This window comes from Salarias fasciatus, chromosome 15, assembly GCF_902148845.1.
Source record: "Salarias fasciatus chromosome 15, fSalaFa1.1, whole genome shotgun sequence".
Taxonomy (NCBI): Eukaryota; Metazoa; Chordata; class Actinopteri; order Blenniiformes; family Blenniidae; genus Salarias; species Salarias fasciatus.
In genome coordinates, this window is record NC_043759.1 from 25679844 (window position 1) to 25702803 (window position 22960).

The window sequence follows — 22960 nt, forward strand, 5'->3', positions numbered from 1 at the left end:
TCTTTATTTCAAAGGTAAAACCCGTCTTGCAGGTCCAGACTCAAGGATCGGTGAGAAAGTGGGTAAAAATGTCTCTTTTGTTCAGAGAAGGTTTCAGACGTGTGTGCTTCTCTCTAACTCACGCTCCAGGAGGACGTCAAGCCGAGTAAATACCTCCTGGCTTTAAAAGCAGGTCAGCAGCTCACATTTCACAGAATCCACTGACACAAATCCAGTTCCACACTAGACCTGCTTTCTCGCCCAGACTGGGACACTTCCGAACAAACAGCCCTCAGGTTTCAGAGCGATAGAGCTGACATCAATTCATTCGGTTGCTAAATGTGTGATAATGTCTTTAAATATGAGCGAGGTGAGCGGCACAGCTGAGCAGCTGTCTGACTAATCAACCGTTTCTGTGTGACAGCTCTGATACTACGTAAAGAAAGGATTTCAGAGAGAAACGACACATTCTGAAGAACAAAAACTTCCTTTGTCATATCTACTGTTTGTATTTAATTAAACCGGGATGTAATGCGCCGCAAACTCTGTGACTTCTGATTATTTGAACTGTGTGAACACTCCCTCCTTCAGCACCAGTGAATGTACTGGAGCGGAACAGGGTCCTCATCCAAGATGGCGGCCACATCAACATCAGCTCTGATTGACAGCAGCAGTCAATGAGGATCCTTTTTAAATATATCCGAGTGTGTAATTACACACAGTACGACTGTCTCTCATTGCATCTGTCTATTGCAGCATGTTTATCTGTTTTCTTAGAATATGTCTGCTTTTACATATACAGCTGTCTACTCGGACATGTTTGTTTCTATTTACATTTATCTAAGTGTCTTATTACATATGTCTGAGTCTAGAACTATAATGACAGAATTTAAACAGTTTGTTGAGTGCTCATTGCAAAAACTGAAAAAAATTGAATTAACAAGGAGCTTTGAAATCAGTTCTTCATATTTTACCACAACAACTACATTTAAGTATATTTATCATTGCCCATGACAAGCCCCTTTAAATACGATTCATATGGAATCAATAACAAACACATCTCTTAGGGAATGTTGTGACCAAACAAAGACATTTACTGCGTTTCTTTTTACAGAGGAAACTTGTAAATCTCTCAAAATACACCAAAAAAACAACAAAGTAAAAAAATAAAGTGTTTGTGGAAGTGCAAAACTTAGAACATGTTTTTTTTTTACTGTTCTTTACTGTTGAACTGTACGGCATGTGATGCAGGACGGGCTCTCTGTCTCCCTCATGACGGGAAGTTAGTCGTCTTTTCAGAACATATCCCGGACACCGCCTGGTGCACACAAAACAAAACTGAAACCGGGTTTATTTCTTCCAGATGTTCACTGAGACAAACACATTCATGCAGCACAACAAGTAATAACTGTATTTCTACGAGACGATCCATCCTTCCATCCATCCATCCATCCATCCACCACTTAAGAACCAGCTCAGACTCTGTCTACAAGTCTTTGGTGGAATAAAAGCTGATATTCCATGCTCTGCCCTGTTTGGGTTTGTTGAATAATTCTCCGTCATAAATTGAATTCCCCACCCTTCAGCTGACAGAGAGACAGCAGCACTTATCTGCCCCCTTGGCAACCGAGCGCTGGCAGCTGCAGAACCTCCACCCTTTACAAATACAACCGAAACATGCCCATGTTTACACAGTCGTCAGGAAGAACGGACGCCGCGGGCCGGGAAGCACACAGCCGGCGAAGGAGGCAGAGAAGATAAAGCCTCGCGGTTTGATGTGTCAACCTTCAAGGTGAAACAATCATTCAGGGATTTAATTCCGGCAGCAGAATGGCCTCCTGTGGTTTTATGAGGCGGACCTACAGAGGAGGAGGGGGATATTTATGAGGCTGAGGCGTTTTAATGAACAAAACCGCCGCGATACGGCCAGGGAGACGAGCCTGGTTTTGTGTACACGATGAGATTCAGGAAGGCCAGATTCGATGTGAGACAGGAGCAGGTGTGTGGAGAGATTTCTACAATAATTCACAGATTTTACTGCCAAAGTGAAAAATAAACACCAGTATAGTACAGTTATCATGAAATCTGTGCATAAATTGGTCTTAAACGTGAATTAATTCATCCGTATCAAGTTCAACAACTATTTTAGAAAACCATGCGGCAGTGACTTACTCTAAAAGAGCTTTGGATACACCAAACACTGCCGTTGCTTCAGCTTGGACGGTTTAAATATGGCGACAGCTGTCAGCTGGTGCAGCCGTAAAGAGTTGGTCATGATGTGGAGCCACACAGGTTTCAAACTCTCTCCATTCCAGCTAAACGTTTTATCTCGACAAATACTGAAATGCAAGGATTTAAAAGAAAAAGGAAAATTTAAACCCTGGTTCCAGAGGTCTGAATGCACAACATTTCTGGTAATCACAGAATATTTCTTTGCTTGACACCAAGAACACTGCTGCAGCACAGCCGAAAGCTACTATTCTCTGAAGACGTTCATTTGCGGCTGCCAGAGTGAAGCGTTGAGGGAATGAAGCCGGCTCCTGTTGATCTGCCGGCGTGGACTCCCTCCACTCCCGAGTGTCCACAGGTCAGATCACCTCCAGCTGACTGAGGTTACCGTAGCATTATCTGAAATCAATGTTACTCTGGCAGAGCCCCGAAGGTCGCCAAACCTCAGTGAGGAGTGTTACATAACCGCCTGCCTGTCACCGAGTCCAGCCAATCAGGAAGGCCAGAGGAGGCCGGGTGTGGTCACACCGGGAGAACGATGGACGAGGACTACTGCTCTGTTTACGGCCTCTCCAGATCCAGATCTCTCATGTCTGGAGTCTGGGGGGCTTTCAGCGCCATCTGAGGAGACGTTTCACTTTAATTAAGCTCCTAAAACAGGAAATCAAGGACACCACGTCTATTCCTCTGAGAGGCACTGCAGAGGCTTCACAATATTAGGGATCTTTGCTTAATTTCTTATGGATAAAAAAAAACGTATTTACATTAGCATGTGTGACTATAATCAATAAATAATAAAACTCCTTGGCAGCAGCGTGTGAAAGGGTGAATGTGATCAACAGTGTGAAGAGCTCTGAGGACTGTTTAATCATAAGTGTACTCCGTTCACAATAAAAAGGCCGTGGACGTTCATCCCAAACCAAAAGTCCCCAAGCCAAGCGGGCCGCCCTGCCCCTCGAAGCTCCTCCGCTCGCGGCGTGCCAGTTGCTGAGCTGCACAGCCTGCGAGGTGGCAGTTTGGGAAGCACAAAGACTCCTTTGTTCTGCCTCCTTTTTTTTTTTTTCCTTCTTTTTTCAAGAAAAGACCCATTTCTGGCGAGAGAGAAGCAAATGTTACAATGCCAAGCTACGCAATGCCCATTTCCAGAGAAGTGAAGAGTGCAAAGCTGTCGGTCAGTCAGACGAGCGGGGAAACCTCCGTCCCGTCGGTTAATTAGACAGTAGATCCCAAATCTGACGAGCAAACATCAGCTGCGTGACAAACAGAGCGATCATCAGTCCAGTAATGGCACCGACGACCAGATCAGAAAAACAAGAGGCTGCAACAAGCTCTCGATCAATGGAAACATGCTGAAAAGTTAAAGTACAGACTGGCACGAGAACTGAAAACTACATGAAACCAAATGGCCGACCCCGAAGTCACTGCTGCTGCTTGTTTCACTGATAAAACTACAAACCTGAACTGTTTGTCTTTGTTTGCTTTGAATTTATTCCTGAATCAGATCAGTCCAGGTCCTAAAGAGCCTAAATCATGAAGCAACGTCCTTCATTAACACAAATTAACTGCAATAAAATAAAACTACACTTTGGTTTATAATGTCCACTGAGGTTCATTTGAACTTTTTTTTATTTTGGCATTTTTGGCTGCATTTTATACATTTTAGCTTTTTCAAACAAGCTTCGTGGAGCTGTTCCAGAGCGGCTCCAGGGCCACAGGTTGAACACCCCGGAGTTAGACTGTGTTCAGAAGCAGCTCTTCATCTCACGCACATCTGGTTTGGCTGACTCCAGGCTTGTTACATTCTGACTCAAGTGGCTCTTTGAAATAGTTTGAAGTTTACTTCATTTTCCCAGCAACTCCAGATATTCAACAACTTACCGGTACTTTCAGTGAAAAGTAGAAACGGTGTAACTGAAAAGTCTACACTCAATCTGATACCCTGTCACAGTTTGCTGAGATCAGATTCAACAAGCCTGGGAAAGTAGATACAGAAGAAAGACTTTATTCTACAATGTATTTTTTAATTCACCAGATCAGATCTTCTGAAAGCATTTCAGGTTGGTGTTTTTTTTTTCAAAGCCTGTGTTCATTGTGGTGAAAACATTACATTGGAGCTAGAGTTTGTTCCGAGAAGATAAAAGCTGATCCGAGTGTTTCCGTAATTGAACAATAGGCCTTGGCTCTGACGTGCTTTTTTTGTGTCTCATGAAGCAGAAAAAACAAAACCGTCACTGATAACAGAACAAACTATTTTCTTCAGCTTGAATTTATTTCTGACAAAAAGAAAAAAAACCAACCAAAACTGAAGGCTGGATAAGAACAAAATAACGCGAGCTTCTACACAGCGACACAGACATCCTGAACGGTGAGTGTCAGCGATGTCAGGAACGTCAAGTCAGGCGTACTGAGTGATCTCGAGTGACTGGCTGGGCGACGCCGAACATGACGGCACCATGTAGGTGAAAACAACCAACTGCATCTCTAACTCAAAGAAAGATTAAGAATCCAATAACAAACACATCCTATGAGTTTACCCAGAAAACCCTGGACCTGTGGGTCTTTATGTTTTTTAAGTGTTACGAGCATCTCTTCATGACTAAAACCTTGATTTCATCGTCCGATAGAAATCACCTGGAGCGCTCTCCACCGGGCGCTACGGAAAATCTAACAATCAGACGTCAACAGTCAAAGAGGCTCCAAACAGGGGTGTCCACTCTGCCTCAGTTTTCATCAAACTGCCAGCAGAAGCCATCAGACGGAATACAAAGGAATACAAACAGAAAACGTAGCTGACAAAACATGCCTGTACGCAGACGATGCTTTGCTCTTCCTTCTAAATGCTCAGACTCCTCTTCCTGAAGCAAACAGTGAATGATCAGATTATCTTCAGTTCCACAATACTCTGTAAATTGGAGGCAATCAGTTGTCTTGCCTATCGACGCCCACAGCACCACTAAAACCAGGGAACATCAATACCTTGGCACTCACATCTCTGCCAAGCTATCAGGCCGATTACATCTCAGCAACACCCCCCGGAATCAAACAATAGAAGAAGACCTCACTCAACACACACCCTTTACTGTGGACATTTGCAACAATCAAAATAAAGGTGGCACCCACAATGAATTACATTTTTTCAATGATCCCAAGAAAACCACACAACACCTGCTTCAACACCCTTTGTTATACCAATTTGTAAAACCATCAGGTTAGGCCAACAATTCAAGATAAGTTAAATTTAGCGCAGGTCAACTGGACTCTACCACCAAAGCGAACACGGCGGGTAAACCTCACACACCTCTCTGTCTGAGCATGCCACGCCCGTCCTGTCTGGTTTCCAATAAAGACAGCAACAGGAGGAGAATCCTAACCTCGCCCTGTCGCAGCAGTAAAAACTCATCTGACACTAAAAGGCTCTAAATCACACAATATTGCAGCTTACAAGGTTAAGGAAAAACAACATGGATGCTTTTATAGCGTGGAACCAAAGTCAGCTTCCTCTTATAAAGCTTGAAGCTGCACCCTTTGTTTTTCCTCTCAGGGATTCAAGTCTTGCTGCTCAGATCAGATATGTTTGATTTGATCACATTCATGATAAGAAGTCAGTGTTTGTCCCCAGCAGCGAGTTGGATCCCCATCTGATTATTCTCGAGAGGAATGTTTCCAACACCACGATATAAAAAAAAAAAACCCCATCTCGTCTTATTTTTAGCTCCCCTGGGGAGTGGATAAAAAAACCATGCTGATTTTGGAATCATGAGAGGCTTCATAAAAGACACGATTGTTCTCTGAAAGCTTGAGCGATGGAGCGAATCAACCTCAACTGTAACACTACACTGCTCTGGAGGTGGAGGCTCCCACAAGGACAACAATGCAGCGTGAACTGACTGCACACACACACACACACACACACACACACACACACACACACACACACACACACACACACACACACTCGGACTCATTAACCGTCAAATGATGGCAGAGCGAGCCAGAAGATGACGCTGCAACAACCTGAGCCTCCAAGGTCGTGACCTCCCCCCCCTTCTCACTGTTTGACTCCTGTCAGGACCAGAGGAGAAGCCAGGGAGCAGGCAATGTGACACCACACACCCACACACACACCCCCACACCCACACACACACACACACACACACACACACAAACAAAAAAACAGTCAAAATGTTTGACCTTTTATATTCATGTGTTTTAAACATGGTCCTGAAACACGGAGCGTTTTAATCACAATCCTGAAGTCTGCTGAAGGTGGAGGCTCGTTGCTCCCCGCAGCACTCTGCAGGTTAGCATTTAGCATTTAGCAATATCCCTGTCCAGCGTCTGCACAGAGGGAGAACATGCAAGCTCCGCAAAGAACAGCAGACCTCAGGGAGTCCCAGCCTGCACCCCCGTGTGGCTCCTTCCATTTCAGGCTAACTTCGATAATAAACGTCGAATGGCTTCTGCTACACCACTACACCATGTGGAGGTGTTGACCCGTGTGTGTACCTCTGCAGAACACAGTGAGATCGTTTCTGTGCTCCGTGTTGACAGCAAGTGACATTTAGTGCACTCACTTTGAGATGGCAATCTCAAAAACGCGGCGCTCACATTCTCCCACACTTCAGTGAATCTACTGTAAGCACACACACACACACACACACACACACACACACACACACACACACACACACACACACACACACACACACACACACCAAAACATTTGGACAATGTTCCCCACATGTTCCTGTAGTGTGTTCTTTATTGTTGGAAGGTGTTTGCGCAGTAGTTCATTTGCCCCCCCACCCCGGCTTCCCCTCACACCCCAGGCAAAGCTTGTTGAAGTGGAATCTTGCACAAGAGCCGACCAACCAGTCGCGAGGCCCACATTCCTCCTGTATCAGCAGGACGAGTGGCATGCCGACGCCCACCCCCAGCACAGGCCGGCCACACCGGAGGAGCGTGGCCCGAAAAGTGTGTGAAAGGTTAGACAGCATACAAACACAGCATTTGTGCCAAAAAGTCCATTTTGCACATGGATTTTATAAAACCCAGTTCGCCAGCAGCCTCAATGAAAGCTATCCTGTGTCTACCAGTTCAACAGTTTGCGAAGAGGTTAGCGTTTAGCATTGTCCCTGCTCCGTGTATTCACACCCAACATCTCTGAGTAACTTCCAGGAGCCATCATGAACTATAGAAGTATTTTATCCAGGGGGAGGTTGGGAGATTTTCACGATTCAATGTGAAGCAGGTGAAATACATCCAGTTAGAAACACATGATTATGCTGTTCACCTTCTGGCGCTTTACCAGCAGAGCTGGCACCGTGAGGCACGGCGCTCCAGCTGTCTCCTCATTTTATTAACCGGCTCCGCAGCAGCACTGCCAACAGAGAGCTGACGACTCTGCTTTAAACTAGATAAAAACCTAACAAGCTGCTCATTAAATGCTCTTCAAGTCTCTTTAAAGTTTTATAAAGTCTTCCTCACAATCACTCAGGACAGAATCCAGGATCTCTCCCTTTGACCCCATGAGGCCTGAACTACGGAGCTGGACTTCCTCTCAGGACAAATAACATGTAAAGTGTTCTCCGGCCTGGGCAATATTTGTTTATTTTCATCACTTCTAAGACACAAACAGCTTGTTGACTTTGTTGTCTCTGGTTCTAAAATACTGTCGCCGTACTGAAGTGTCTCTGGATTTGTGACTTCCTGTCTGGCTGGGTTCAGCCTGACGTAGGGATGGATCCCGCTCCTCCGTACGGTTAGTTCGGGTTTCTCTCATGTCCACGGCGCTGCCATGCCTCCAGCCACCACTAGCTGGAGCCGCTGTGCTGTCAGACAGCCGTTCGACTTCCCGCTTCAGCCCTCGAGTAAACTGCAGGAAGTTTCTGGAAGATGCTGAGTCTGAATACACGGTGCGGGCAGGGACCATGCTAACTGCTAAATGCTAACCTATATATTCTCCTCAGTTATTGATCTAATCTCACATCCAGGAATATTTGAAAAAGTGACATTCACACCAACCAAAACCACAGCTATCATATAAACAGCCAAAACTCTATGAAAGTCTCCTCAGATGCTTTTCAGCAGATTCCCCCGTCCTGCGTCTCCCTCCCGTCGTCTGATTGGCTGACATGAGCGTACCGTGGAAACATAATTCATCACAGTTCAGTCAGTCTTTTGTGGAAATGCACATTGTGCGTGTCGATATCATGACAGCCACTCATTAGAAACCTCCAGCACAGTATCAATAAAGCTTTGTGAATTTGAATGACGTGTGGAAAAGAGGTGAAGATGTGCTGCGGGCAGCGAGGAATGAAAAGAGCAACTCACGGCGATTTCCCTGCAGGCGGACATGGATATTCCAGTGCCTTCTATTTGTTTCAGTGCGTACTCCTTCTCGTCTTTCCTGCAGAGAAACACAACATAATGTGAGACGGTGCGAACACGGAACATGCTGAATGACAGAACTTCACATGGATATTTAAATTCCTGAAACTGCATCTTCTCCATCATAACCAGCATGATGCAAAGACAGAAAGCAAAACCGCACCCGACCATGTTTTTATGATATTTTATTTATTTATTTACTTATTTATTTTTTGCCTTTGTGTGTGACATTTGGTGCACAGGAAGCAGTTCAGAAGTGAAATCTGAGGCTGCAGAGCTGAGCATGTTCAGCAGACACATATTGATTGCCTGAGATAAGTCGTGTTTCACCGGAGGAAACCCAATCTGAGCAAACCGACCAGGAAAAACATGTCCATTTCCACCAAGGTCTAGAGCTGGTTCAGGTGAGCCAGCTCTGCAGCCCCTGCAGTCACGTTCAGTCCGTCCTGGATCTTGGAGGAGTGTGTTCTGGTGTGTAATCTGCCCTGCCAGCAGCGTTACAACCCTGTGCTTAAAACCCGCCAGAGACAGGCGCTGCTGGATGACGACGGGCAGAGTTTACTTTGGAGCTGAGCTGGAGCAGAACACTCAGCATCAACACAGCGTATCATTATCCTGCAGCCGCCGCAGCTCCCGCCATGCAGCTCTCTTTATCCAGGAGGGACCATCAGGGCCGAGCAGAGCCAGATCCCACCTCCATCTTATTTCACCTTTCAAGCTTTCGGAGTAATTTTCAGAGAGTGTTGTAGCTGCTCTAGCTATTTACAGCAGCTCTATTTCCCAATTGTTAAAATATATGAACATTTATATAATTTCTCAGTGTGGTATGCAAAATAAATAAATAAATAAATGGCTATTTTTGTTATATATGTGAAAGTGTGATGAAGCCACTACAGAGCAGCTGTAAGGCCATATGTAGCTCCAGAGCCACAGGTTGTAGTATTGTGTTGTGTATTGACCTAATATTAGCCAGATGTTTTTCTTTTATCTATGTCTGCAGTTTTCCTTCTCCAGTCTGAATTTGAGCTCCAGGACTTGTCAAAGAACTACAAGTCTAACTTTGCCAAATTGTGTGAAAATATTCCGAATACAGGAAGACAGTAAGCAATAATATGAACACAGCAGAGGAAGAAGGCCAAAGTCACACAGCAGCTGAATGACGAATGTAAAGGAGCTGCTGAGAACTCAGCTGCAGAATGGCAGAACAGATTCAACCTGATAAGGAGCCGTCCACTGCAAACCACACCTCCAAGCCCGGCAACGTTACTTCAGGTTTTCACCCACAGCTGGAGAACTCAGTCACCGACAGTGACACTGAACCCTGATGCTCAAGGCTCAATCAGGGAATGTTTTTGTGATGGTTCCTGATAATCTGGGGAGGTTCCCGAATGACCTGGGAAGGTTCTTGATAATCTGGGAAAGATCCTGATAATCTGTGAAGGTTCCTGATAATCAGGAGAGGTTCCTGTGATGGTTCCTGATAATCTGTTATGGTTCCTGATCATCAGGAGAGGTTCCTGTGATGGTTGCTGCTACTCCAGGAAGGTTCCAGCTGCAGATTGCAGCTGTGGTGTCTCCCGGACTCAGTGTTCTGACATGGCTACTGCCATGCTGGGACTGAGGGGGTTCCTGCGGTCCGACTGACGGACACTGGAGGCTTTGTGTGACAGAAGCGTGAGAACACGTCCTCCGTGCTCGTGTGGCTGTGTTCTCACCAGCCGTGGTCTGTGAACCACTGAGAACAACTGACGGCGCCTGTGAAAGTTCAGCGTGCTGGCGCTCAGCCCCGGAGACCCTGGAAGTCAGGACCCGCTCCCTCCGAGACCACCGACACAAAACCCGGCTCCCGCGGCCGGTCCGGGGGTGCAGGGGCACGGGGCAGGGGCAGAGGGGGAGGGAGGAGGACGGGGGAGAGGAGGAGGAGGAGGAGGTGTGTGAGTGAGTGGGGGGGCGGCGGCGGTGTCGCTGATGAGTGAGTGAGTGCCTTACATGAAAACAAAAACACTGGCGTCCGACCGAACGCCCCGTCCGACAGCGAACCGAGCCGCGCGCGCACACCAAGCATCCAGCACTCACTCGCATGTCAGCAGCTTTCACGGAAACGTTCGCGGTCTCTTACCCGTCTTTGCGCTTAGCTTTATAAACGTGCCCGTAGGTGCCTCGACCCACTTTGCAACCTTCATATTCGAACAGATCTTCTACTCTCTCCCTCTCGGCCGCCAGCTTTGTTTTGAAGTCGTAATCCATTTTAACCCATAAATACGTCTTAATTTACAATAAAATAAAATATTAATTATTACATGCATTAATTAAATAATCTGCTCGTTTTATTCCCCCACCATTTCCTTGTTTGGGATTTTGGTCTGCTCCGCTTAATGTTCACTGGCTCGTTGACGTTTCTAATTGGCGCGCGGGGCTTTCTGGGTAATGTAGTTTGTTTTCAGGGGACGCCTCGCGTGCCTGGCTGCCGCGAGAGGAGCTGAAGAACTACAACGCGCGATTGTCGCTGCGGTTTGCTGCACTTTGCGTACTCACGTTGAGTTTGCTGCTGGTGTTTATCATGAGCCGAAGCCTGAAAGAGAAGCAGACTGTAAATATCAGCTCTGCCACTCATGTCACTGTACAGACACTCTTTATTCTCCACTGTCTGGAGCTAATGTTTACATTCTGATGAGTTTCAGCTGTTTTCTGATCAGAGTCACGTTAGATATGTGCTATTTGAGAGGGAACATGTAAAAAATAATATAAGAGGAATATGAAAGTGTAGGAGATTTTTTTTCAACCACCTCAACCCTCTCCCCAACAGTTTGACAACCACAGATCCTTTGATTCCATTAATTAATTTATTTTTAATCAATCATTCATTCTTTATTGTATGGATTTGTTAGTTTGTGTGATTTAAAGGAGTTTTGAATATATCTATGCAATCAACACTATCATTTTTTTGATAAAATGCCATGAATTCTAAGCATAATAAAATTACATTGAAAATGTTGGAGTGTTTCCTCTGTCATCTGTTCTGCTTCTCCTACTTTTAGGACACCGAAGTCATGCTCATTTTAGTTGTCGGCCCACATACAGCAAAAATCAGGAGTAGGTTGGACCACAAAATGACAGCATGATTGTCTACAAATAACTACTACTTAAAGTGCATGAATTTGCAATAACACTGAGCAAGCGAGCTGTTGTGTTTCCAAAAAAAAACAATGCTCTGATCACACAAGCAATACAAACTCAACTGGATGTGTTTTTTTGTTTGTTTGTTTGTTTGTTTGTTTGTTTTGTTTGTTTTGGTTTTTTTAAATCTTTACACTTTCTGTCTTACTACATAGTTGAAGACCTTTATCAGTAAGGGAAACCCAAATCCCGTTTATACTGCTTTGTGTATTTCACTGTTTTATTTAAGTTATTTCCTTAGCTGTTTCCTTCACCTTTCTTGCTCCACTTTTGAAATACATCTGTTTTATGATGTGAATCGCTTTCCTTCACTGTTTTAATCAGCTAGATAGAATATAATACGATAAGGATCCTTTATAAATCCCAGAGGGAGAATTCTTGTAACATAACTTCCCACATAAAAGATCACAGAGTAAGTAGAAGTTGAAATGTCAAAATGACAGAATGAAATGAAATAAGTAACATTAAATATATAGTGTATATGTGGCTAATTGCTGACTGGTATAAGCATAAAAGAATGAAATTAAGGAGGGGAAAGCACAAGGAGTTCTAGGGTCATATTGCCGCAGGAATGAAGGGTCTCCTGGGTAGCTCTGCGGTGTACTTTGGTGGTATTGTCTATTGCTGGTTCATCACGCTATTCTTCATGTAATATGACACTGGTGTGTGTCACTTGGAGTCAGGGTTGTCAATTTATTTGTGGTAACAACAATAGGTCCATGCAGAATGTCATGTCACTGTGTTACAGGAAGAGATATTCACAGAAAAAGAGGGTAAAACACACAAAACAAGGTCTAAATAGTACATATGAAACACAATAGTATAACAATAACTTAGCATGTTGTGGGGAAATGCGAAATTATGCGTAAAGTGTTAAAATAAAATAGTCAGGTGATTAAAGGCGTGTCTCTGTGTAATTGACAGGCCTCTCGACCAATCACAAATTCGGACTGGAGGTCCTCCCCCCAGATTGGCTTGTCACGTCGCTGACGTAAGCGCAGCCACCGTATAAAGCCGGAGCGCGCTCGTCATTCGGCGCTTTACACAGTATGGCCGGCGACATTAGCTAGCACTCGCTAACGCTATTCTCTGCTAAAGGGAAGACGGAAACTCAAGAAAATCAACACCTGGATCGCTTAAAGGACTGTACCTCAGTAAATTATAATCGGTCGAGGAAGGATTAATTAATCCGTGAACGTTACAAGCGACGTTTGATATTTTTTGTTGGTTGTTTGTTGTCTCACGATGGAAGATAACGGTGCACATTTCTTCGAGGGGACCGAGAAGCTGCTGGAAGTGTGGTTTTCTCGCCAGGATGAGACCAAAGGAACCGGGGACCTCCGCACCATCCCAAGGTGGGTACTTGGCTGTCCGCGGTGTGGCGTCTCTCTCTCTCTCCCGGTACCGCATGGATACGGCGGCGGAAACACCCACCATATGTTCGGCTTTAGTGCCCCCCGTGCCCTCCTCTAGGCACGCGTAACTCTTAAATCGGGCCCAGCTTCGTGTTGGAGGGGGAAGCGGTTCGGGAGAGACCCGGGAGCCAGGCCGGAGCCACCATCGGTGCTAACGTCGTCATTCAAAAATGGCCACCTCCCCCCCCTTTAACAGCCACTTCCACGCTGAGTCATTCATTCTTCACCCGGGAGTTTCTGCCTGTTCTCATCGAGACGTGTCGATATGAGGCCCGGTCCGGGTCCCATGAGGCCCGGTTCGGGTCCCCAGGCTGTCGGTCCTGGTCCCCAGAGCCCCCCCCCCGCCCCCGTGTCCCGGTCCGGGTCCGCTGGGACTTTACTCTCCAGTGAGATCAGGCTTGACAGGACGGTCAAACCGGGCTGGAGCGCAGCGTATTTCACTAGTTAACCAGCTCCGGACATGAGAAGCCTGGGTTCTTTACCCGGACTGCACCACGAACCTGCTCCTTCCTTCTTCATGAATGTCTCCTGTCGTCCGCTGCAGTTTGGATCATGAATAAATCAGCAGCTGCTTCATGCGTGTTTAGAGGGACCTCTTCAGAACTTGCTCTGGTCGGTGTGGGGAATGGTGGAAGTGTGTGTGAGACGGGGCCTCCTCTCCAGGTCGTCAAACATGTGGCCAGGCTGTGTCACCTCGTGTCTGCTGCTTGGAGACAGAAGTATCAGAACCACAACAGTATGTCTGAAAACGGCTCCAACTCGACGGGTTGACCTCCTGAATCCTGAGACCAGGTCTCAGAGATCAGAAGTATTTCTTGGAGCCTTAACTTTTTGAGGCACCAGTAGTTCAGTCTGATCTTTCTTTTCTTTCTTTCTTTTTTTTTTTAAATTCCTGTTCATTTCACCTGTTTGCACCAGGTTCCAGGATTCTTGCAGGTAAATATTGAGGGTGATTTCTCAGTTGGGTTGTGGGGGTATGGGCTCTCTCCAGCCTGCTGCCACATGCTGACTCAGTCCCACTACAGGTCTCAGTAGTGCTGTGGTCACGTTTCCAGTCATGCAGGCCTTCCCCGCCCAGTTCCTCTGATTGGTTAGAGTGTCTTCCCCCCCTGCCCCCTGACTTCACATGTGTGTGCTCCAAGACATTCAGACTTGAGTCTAGCTCTTGCTTCAAACTTCGGTTTATCGTGCACGTGTCTGGCCTTGGGGAGTAGTAGAGCAAAGTTCAAGTGTTGTCTAAATACTACAACCAGTCATTTAGTGTGGCATGCGATTCTTCAGTATGACTGAAATGTGGGTGTGTCAGTATAATAACTTATGCCTCCAGTTTATTACCAGTTATGTCATTACTTCCCTCCTGAGGGGAAAACAAACTTAACTGTCACTTGCAATGCCTCATGCAGACAATGTAACGGTCATTAACCTGGTCAGAGGAGAGCTGTGGCCACACTGGTATTAATATCTCGTCAGAGGGCAGATTATCAGCTCTGAGGGACGCTGTCAGTGGATCAGGCAGGCTGGACTTCAGCCAATGTCCAAATAAGTCCACAAGGGCATCTGATTCACAAATGTGGAGCTTGCTCACATTACGTCCGGCGCTGCTCGCGGCCTCTAGTGACTGTTGAGCAGCGTTTCCCAAAGGTCAGCCAGCTGCTTCGCTGTCGAGCTGCAGAGTGGCACAGTTTGCCAATCTGGCATCTTTTCACAGCCTGAAGGAGCCCACGATAAGCGACGAGTGTTCAGAGGGTTTGGGCGACTATAATCTGCTCCTTTCTGGGAGACCTCGCTCTCTGAGGAAAACCTGACCCTGCTGAGCAGCCAGAAATAGCCTGTAGCGCTCCGTGAAACGAAACCCCACGGGGTCTCCGCTAGCCTCGACTTGGTAACGACTTGGCGTGTTCCACGGTCTGACGCGTGGAACCGTAAAACGACCGCTCTTGCAGAGCCTCGGCCTGTGCCTGCATGGAGAGGCTGCACATGCACGTTCTGACCAGCAGAGGGCGGACACTCGCACTCCAGTGTTTTGATTGTGGTTGCAGTTAGAAAGTGTTGTAGACACGTGCACACATCTGCAGCTGGGTGTGTTCAGGCGCGCTGAACGGCTGGAAGAAATCTGCAGTCTGAGGATCTGAAGCTTCCAAAAACCAGTTTTGTTTTCCAAATAAAAGCCTAGAACAATGGTTTCCATCCAGAAAGACAGAATGTGCAATTGATACAAATATAGAGAAGTAATCAGTCTGGATGAAAGATCAGAATGCATGATGGCATCGACATGAAGGTTTTATCAGATTCTTAGTGAGGTGGGGAAACGGGAGCTGGCTCATGTACTGTGAAAAGGATGATGGCTTGAACTGCTTCTACTGCAAAAGGTTTACAAAATGATTGGATTGAATAGGGAAGGCATAAAAGACTGGAAAAAGTCAAACCATTTGCTCAAGTAAAATGATTTTTTCCCCCCCACATAGTTTTGCATATAGTGTTATGTAGGTATTTTACACAGCTTTTGTTTAGTGATTGCAGATCTGTTGCTGTAGCTTATTTATCATACTTTTGTAATGGGGTATGCTGTTGTAGCATCTCGTCTAGCGCGTCACCGGGGGTATTGAAACGTTTTATCACCCACGTTATTTTGAAGGTCAAAGTATTCAGCTGCTCCAGATTTCTTTGTATTAAAATGTCTCCTTGGCTGTAAAAGCTGCAGACTGATTTATTGTAGCATGCCTGGTCACACGATGTCGGGGCTGTAGCCTATGGAGCTGATGGGAAGTGTCGGTTTGCAGGACGCCACGTTGGGCCGTTTGGACGCCGTTTGAACAGCTTCAGAATTGCAGTTCGCTTTCTGCCCTCCTGACCCCTCTGTGTCACCTGGGGGCGGGGATTGATCGTCCCACTGAGCTATCATAAGTCAAACTAAGGCCGTTTGGTCGTGACTTGGTTTATCTTCATTATGCTTTAGGTAAATGAAAAATGCTGTTTTGCTGTTGAAACTCTGCCTTTGTTACGCCTCGGTCTTCAGTTTGTGCCACTGACCTGGTAAACATGCTAATGACGGCGCTGTCCATGCTGAGGACAGTTTTACACGGAAACGCAACGCTTCTGTTGCTGTGGGTGTTCGTTTACGCTTGTCCAGTTTATCTGGCCACACGAACGTCGGGTACACTCGTTCAAGGCCTGTTATTCACTACACCATGTGTGCATTCATTACAAAAACAACCAACGGCTCCCCCCCGTGGCCCGGCATACCAACTACACCGTTTTCAGTGTTTGCCGTGGAAATGGAAGAACGCTGAGTTCTCGCCTGGAAGGTGGTGTAAATGGGGCTCAACCACATTCTCCTTCAGTCTTGAGCGCTCAGTCTGATGTGACTTGTTATTTACGGGCAGCTTGATCCTCTATCTTCAAAGTAAATAGTGGACTTTCTCGGAGACGCTCATGCTGAAGGCAGTCTGCTGCAGCCAGTGTTTCTTCAGTCTGGTGTTGCTTAACCAGTTCCTGTTGCGCTAAAGAGCTGCTCATGTGGCAGGAAGAAATCCAGACACGCACATTACCACATGCTTTCTTTGTAGCGTCACTCTTTCAGGAAATACTGGTTGTTCTTGCACATTTTAAAGATGACTGCAGATGCAGCAGGGCGTGTTGTTTGCAATCACGATATGAACACGTGCACACACAATAGCGTATTCGCCTTTATTTTCCCGACAGGTCCAACCTGCTTCTAGACGGCAGCTGAAAGCAAGTTGGATTATTGGAGTAAACTTGCTTTATGTCATTAGTTTAAGGATGAAATTCTAGCTTCATGTGTCGAGGCACGACGTTTGAAGTGAGAACACACCGCTTCCACTTCTTGGTTTCAGAAAAATCCTGCATTATGTGACAAACCCAGAATGCTGTAGTGAGCACATGGGGCCACAAGGTGGCGATGTTGGTTGTTTTTGTGATGAAACCAGCGTCAACAATCGCGACTATCCGACGACTGTCTGGATGATGGAAGGGTGGATGGGAGCTGGGAGTTATGGCGCTCTGGAGGCCGCCATCGTTGTTATTGTCCCCTTAGAGTCGCGCGTGAGCAGAAGAACTGGTGACGGCGATGGTTAGCATGTCCAGCAGCACGGCGACGAGACGGAGTTGGAGCATTTCTGAGAAGCTCCGTTGTGGATGTAGTTTCCAGAAAGTGTTTTCGGTTTGAGTTGTAAGTAATTTTAAGTAAACTGAGCCTAAATTTGCATGTATATGGACCATAACTTGAGAGTCTTGAACTTGCTGCATGGGGATGTTTCCATGTTGAATGTGTCTAATTATTTCTAACTCCAGTCCCGGTCGGTAGAAGTGGCTCCAGCCTGCAGACGGTGCACAGGCTCCTCCAGGAAGACACTGGAGCGTCGCGCTGTGAGCTTGGTCCAAGGCCTCTCCAGCTGCCAGTGGGTCTGTGAACGAGGCCGTGTTGTATAAACCCTCCTCTCCCTGCCGTGCGAGTGGGGAGCTTGCGTGAATCCGTCCGAACGTTCGCCGTTAGACCTGCGCCCGTTGAGGAGCCGTTCTGAAACGCTGCGATCGCCGATCCTCGCCGTGTCGGGTCTCATGTTTTCAGCTCAGACTCTGAACACAGAGCGGCGACTGACGCGTTTCCTCTTCCTTCTCCCGCAGGTTTGAGTGGGACAAACTCTTGGAGAATGTGCATTGTTTGATCATAAGTGTGACAAAGACTGACAAGCAGGAAGCTTATATACTCAGGTGAGTGAGTCGGTCTGGATTACCCAGCAATGCGTTTGAACAGGAAAAGCCTTTTTTCCTTTTTGACCTACTTAAGCAGACGAGGCCGACGCTCGGCGGCAGCCTCTTCCAGTGGCTGCACTTGCTTGTTTAACCCCTGCTGTGTTCTTGTCCCCTCCCAGTGAGAGTAGCATGTTTGTCTCCAAGAGACGTTTCATTTTGAAGACATGCGGAACCACCCTCTTACTGCAAGCACTGGTGCCTCTGCTGGAACTTGCCAGGGAGTACTGCGGCTTCGACGCCATCGAGGTGAGCGCGTCCTCTCTCCAGGGATGCAACGCTTCCGGTGTTCTCTCCTCCAGTCCTCGCCTGTCAGGAAGCGCTATGCTGGAGCGGCGTACTCGTGTTGCTCCTGGTTCCCTTTTACCAACGGGACAAGTCGGCTTTCTGTTGATAAAAGAGGAAGTTTGGTCCGAGCCGCCATGTTTGCTCGGTGAGCGACGAACCGAACGCCTCAGTTTCACCGGGAAGCGTTGCATCCGTACTTCTCTCCTGGTTTTGTCTTCTCTGTCTCGGGGCTGAAGCTAAACACGGTCTCCATACTGTTTTTATAGAATTTCTTCTATTCTCGCAAGAACTTCATGAAGCCAACCCACCAAGAGTTCCCTCATCGGAACTTCCAGGAGGAAGTGGACTTCCTCAGTCAGATTTTCCCAAGTATGAACCTGCTGTGTGACGTCTCTCTCTGCCGCCTCCGTTCATTCAGAACACTGGGAATGTGCAGAACCCGACAGTTGGGTCTGCTCTGATGTGGCTCTCCACTCCCGATGTCTAGTCTAACACACACACACACACACTCGCACACACCTCTCTCCTTCTGCACTCAACATGAGCAGTGATCCACGTCTGGATGTTAAATGTGAACACTAAATGCCAACCTCCAGAGTACTGCTGCGTTAAAATCCGGGTTGGTGGAAGATTGAGGTGAATACTCACTAGTTGGCGTGTCATCCAAACTACATGCTTAAAATGATTCCTATAAAAATGTGAAAACATAATCTATGCATGCTTGATATAAAATGTTTTTTTCTATGTCCATGTTATATTACAGAAGAAGAAACTCTATCTTTACAGTGAAATGTTGACTGCCAGATATAAATAGGCAGAAAGCTGCAGGTTAATAAGTGTGGGAGTTTTAAGTTATGAATAATAATGCTGCGCTTTAACAACTGACTGCTAAGCCCTGACTGAAGTGAAGCGTTTTTCAAAATAAAGCTGAATGCAGACTGACAGACATCTATGAACCGAATGATCCGGGTGTTTGGGATGTCCTGCTGCAGATGACATGAACTGTAACTCTGCTGGGTTCAGATTCATCAATAAGGACGGAAAAGAGAAAAGCTGTTGGACTGACAGCAGGGAAAAGCTTCTTTAGTCTTACCATTCGTAGAAACATTAATCATGTTTACATCTTAATGGGAGCTTCTCAGTTTTCAGAGTAATGTAATTGTAATGATGATTTGGCGCCCCCTGGAGGCCATGCTAGCCTTTAGCGTCATGTTGCCTAATGCAGCCGCCCGGCTCTGGGTTCACTTGTCTGGAACGTCCAGTTGAGTTGCTGGGGACAGTCCCCTTAACGGGAGGCGTCGTCCCGGAGGATCCTGTATCGTCGCGCCGTAGCCGAGCTTCAGCCGCTGCTTCCTGAACGCCGCGGCGCAGCGTCCACGCGGCGGTGACGGCCTCTGCTCTCTGTCTCCTGCAGATGGTGCAGCCTACTGCATGGGGCGTTTGAACTCTGACTGCTGGTACGTATCCTCGCGCCCTCGCTGCCGGCGGCGTCTCCCGGCACCACAGCTGACCTTTGACCTCCCCCGCAGGTACCTCTTTACCCTGGACCTACCGGAGTACTGGGAGAACAAGCATGCCGATCAGACGCTGGAAGTTCTGATGAGCGACCTCGATCCAGCCATTATGGACCAGTTCTACATGAAAGATGGTGTTTCTGCAAGTGATGTCACTCGTGTAAGGCCGTCTCTCTCTCTCTCCGCACGCAGCGTTTCGAAACGCGTCGCCGTGCGAGCGCGGTCTGAAGTTGATTGTTCTCGGCCTCTCCTCGCAGATGAGTGGAATTCGTGACCTGATCCCAGGTTCTGTGATTGACGCCACGATGTTCAACCCGTGTGGATATTCGATGAACGGGATGAAGACTGATGTGAGTACCGCGCCGCGCCGCGCCCGTTCGCCGCTCGCTCCACCGAACGCCCGTAACGCCGCCGCCGCTCGCCCCGCAGGGAACTTACTGGACCATCCACATCACCCCCGAGCCGGAGTTCTCCTACGTCAGCTTCGAGACCAACCTGTCCCAGACGTCCTACGACGACCTGGTCCGGAAGGTGGTGGAGGTGTTCAAGCCGGGGAAGTTCGTGACGACGCTGTTCGTGAATCAGGTGAGCGCCGCCTGCGAGCCGCTGCTCCCCCTCCCCGGAGGCCGCTCAGACCCGGGAGTAAACGGAAGTGTCCCCCCCCCCCCCCCCCCCCCCCCCCCCCCCCCCCCCCCCCCCCACAGAGCTCCAAATGCCGCAGCGTCTTCTCCTCCGCCCAGAAACTGGAGGGCTACAAGCGCCTGGACCGCCAGCTGGCCCAGTTCAACGACTACAACTTTGTTTTTACCAGTTACTCAAAGACCCGCCAGCAGAACCAGCAGAGCTGAGGGTCAACCATGAAGAAGCGGCGCAAGAAAGGCGGCCCCCCGCCCGCGGAGGGCCCGCCGCCCCGCCCCTCCCCCCTCCCCCCGGCGGCGCCCGGCCGCCCGCCTCGTCGTCCCCGTGACTTAGACCTCCCGCATGAAAGCTCTCCTCTCCGTTTCGATATTCTCGCTCACTCTTGCCGTGACCTTGAAGTGCATGTAGAGGAATTAAACAGGCTCTGTTTGAGGCCGCCCGGCCCCGCCCAGTACGGCCCCCCCCTGCAGGTCTCGCCCCTCATCCCCCACAGACAGGGCTTCCGCCCGCACTAGCCCCGGCCCTGACATGCTCAGATCGCCACGCCTCCAGGTGAGCCCCCCCCCCCCATGCTCAGATTTGAATGTACACTCCTCTGGAGACCGGAGCCGAGTCGAGCTGAATGTATTGATCCAGGAGAGCGCCTCTCCTCTTCCTGCCCCCCCTCCCCCGGTGGGGGTGGTGGTAGTGGGGGTGGGGTGGGGGGGCAGCCGTCCTGGCTGCGGCCTGCTACCACCCCCCCCCTTCAATGGGACAGAACGAATCGCACACTTCTCGCTTTAGTTGCCCAGCAAAGCATTTTTCTTTTAGCCACATAATATCCATGGTGTCTCTGTCCCTTTCCGCCCCCCCACCCCCCCATAGAGAACCGTGCCGGAGCACAATGGAGGCCCGCCGGTCTGAGCATGCCAGGGTGGTCCCGGATCATTCCACATGTCACCACTGCATAAGCTGCCGATTTATTAAATTTTTTTTTTCTTCCTTTCTTTTTTTGCGACTCCCCCAGCAGTTTTCTTTGTTTGAGTTTCCACCCGGTACGTTTGTTCTCCTGGGGGGGGTGGGGGTGGGGGTCCTGTGACACCGTGCTGCATGTGACCTGCAGGGCTGGAGCTTGACCGTGTAGCGTAGCGGCGTGTCTTCCTCCTGACGGGAGGGGTGTGTGTGTGTGTGTGTGTGTGTGAGGGGGGTGTTGAACGCAGCGCTTCTCAAAGCGCGCCGCTTCCCAGGAAGAGTTAAAAAAAAAAAAAAAAAAAGCACTAAAAAACATTATTAATGAATTGTTGTTTTTTCCTACTATCTTGACACTCTCTTGCACTGAAGTTAAATAACAGTCACGTGTTTTTAAAGATCTGCCAGATTTCAAATCCTACGAGCGTCTGCTAGAACCACGGCTCTCCTGGTGTCGACGCTTTGAGAAGCCCTGCGTCTCTGTGGCTCCAGCTCGGCCCTTTTTACCCCCCCCCCAGGACCAACCTGAGCTCCGATCAGACCCCCGAGCACCCCCCCCGCCGCCGTGTCAGTCCCGTCGTTCAGAGCGCTCGAGCAGTTTGACGCCGCCTCCTGTTGATTCGGTGCATCTTCAGCCTCCTTGGTGTGAATCATCGCTATCTCTCCTCTTCTTTTTATACAGTGAACTCCAAGCAGTTTTTGCAGTTGAATGGTAGAGTTTTATACAAAAGGCATTTTGTATTTCTGCTGCGGACCAATCTCCCCCCCCACCCCCCGACCCACCCACCTCCCACTCCTTCAGCTTCCAGATCTTTACTTCGTCGTAACACCAGTGTACTGAATGGGTTTGTTCTGAGCGTTTCAGAGCTGACCACGTCGTGTTCCTATATCTTTCTGGCTTTTCTTTCCTTTACTGTGAGTCTTCGGAGGAAGGACGGTCAGCTGAGAGGGTGCAGTTGCAGGATGTACTAAGTGAGAAACTTTGCTGTTCTAATTCTTTCTTTTGCTGTTCTTTGGATTGTCAAGATGTGCTGAATATATCTGTGCTACGAGCTTGATGCTTCAATAAAGATTATCTGTGGAATTGTTCCTCGTTCTTCTGGATTCTTCAGGAAGGTTTTCAGTCACTTTGTCTCAGATAAAGTGAGCTTGAAGCTGCAAAACATGCTGAACCTTGAGGAAGAAGAAGGCTGAACATGTCCCCACTGTGCCAGGCTGTCTTCTGCTTTAGGGACACTAGATGGCAGCAACGTTTCCTGGGATCACTGAAGAAGACATCCCACTCTTTAAATGATTTTTCCTATTTTTGACTCATTTTCGTCTCTGACAACAATGTCAAATGAGCTTAAATTACCTTTATATTCATTTTATCACAGCCTGATATTTGTATTGAAATCTAGAATTCTATTTATCAACAGTAACTTTGAACTCATAACAAATGTTCATGTTCAATAGGGACAAATCAAAATTAATGGACAAAAGAAGAATGGATGTAGAGTACAGCTGGTATTAAATGGACCAGGAAGAGACAAAGAACGGACATTCGGTCTTTATTTAATGGCAGAAATGTTTCTCATAATGTCTCAAAACAAAATTTACAGCAAACATATC

General features: G+C 47.7%; 2 protein-coding genes across 2 annotated transcripts in view; one reads left to right on the plus strand and one right to left on the minus strand.

Annotated features, from left to right (window-relative positions):
• The window catches only part of cdk19 (cyclin dependent kinase 19), a 29337-nt gene extending 18363 nt beyond the window's left edge, over positions 1 to 10974 (minus strand). Inside the window, 2 exon segments of the mRNA XM_030110410.1 lie at positions 8542 to 8617; positions 10718 to 10974. Of these exon segments, the coding sequence (XP_029966270.1) occupies positions 8542 to 8617; positions 10718 to 10845 (204 nt within the window). The 5' untranslated portion in view covers positions 10846 to 10974.
• A 1852-nt stretch (positions 10975 to 12826) lies between these two features.
• amd1 (adenosylmethionine decarboxylase 1) lies at positions 12827 to 21729 on the plus strand. The gene is made up of 9 exons (XM_030110251.1): positions 12827 to 13130; positions 17835 to 17921; positions 18083 to 18209; positions 18515 to 18617; positions 19663 to 19705; positions 19778 to 19922; positions 20020 to 20112; positions 20192 to 20347; positions 20467 to 21729. The coding sequence occupies exons 1-9, from the start codon at positions 13021 to 13023 to the stop codon at positions 20608 to 20610; spliced, it is 1008 nt and encodes a 335-aa protein (XP_029966111.1). The 5' UTR covers positions 12827 to 13020; the 3' UTR covers positions 20611 to 21729.
• The last annotated feature ends 1231 nt before the right edge of the window (positions 21730 to 22960 follow it).

Bases quoted from the DNA above. Each gene is read 5' to 3' on its own strand.
- amd1 (XM_030110251.1), top strand. From the start codon at position 13,021: ATGGAAGATAACGGTGCACATTTCTTCGAGGGGACCGAGAAGCTGCTG. The intron at 13,131-17,834 runs GTGGGTACTTGG...CTTCTCCCGCAG, and splicing joins GACCTCCGCACCATCCCAAG to GTTTGAGTGGGACAAACTCT. The intron at 20,113-20,191 runs GTGAGTACCGCG...CTCGCCCCGCAG, and splicing joins TGAACGGGATGAAGACTGAT to GGAACTTACTGGACCATCCA.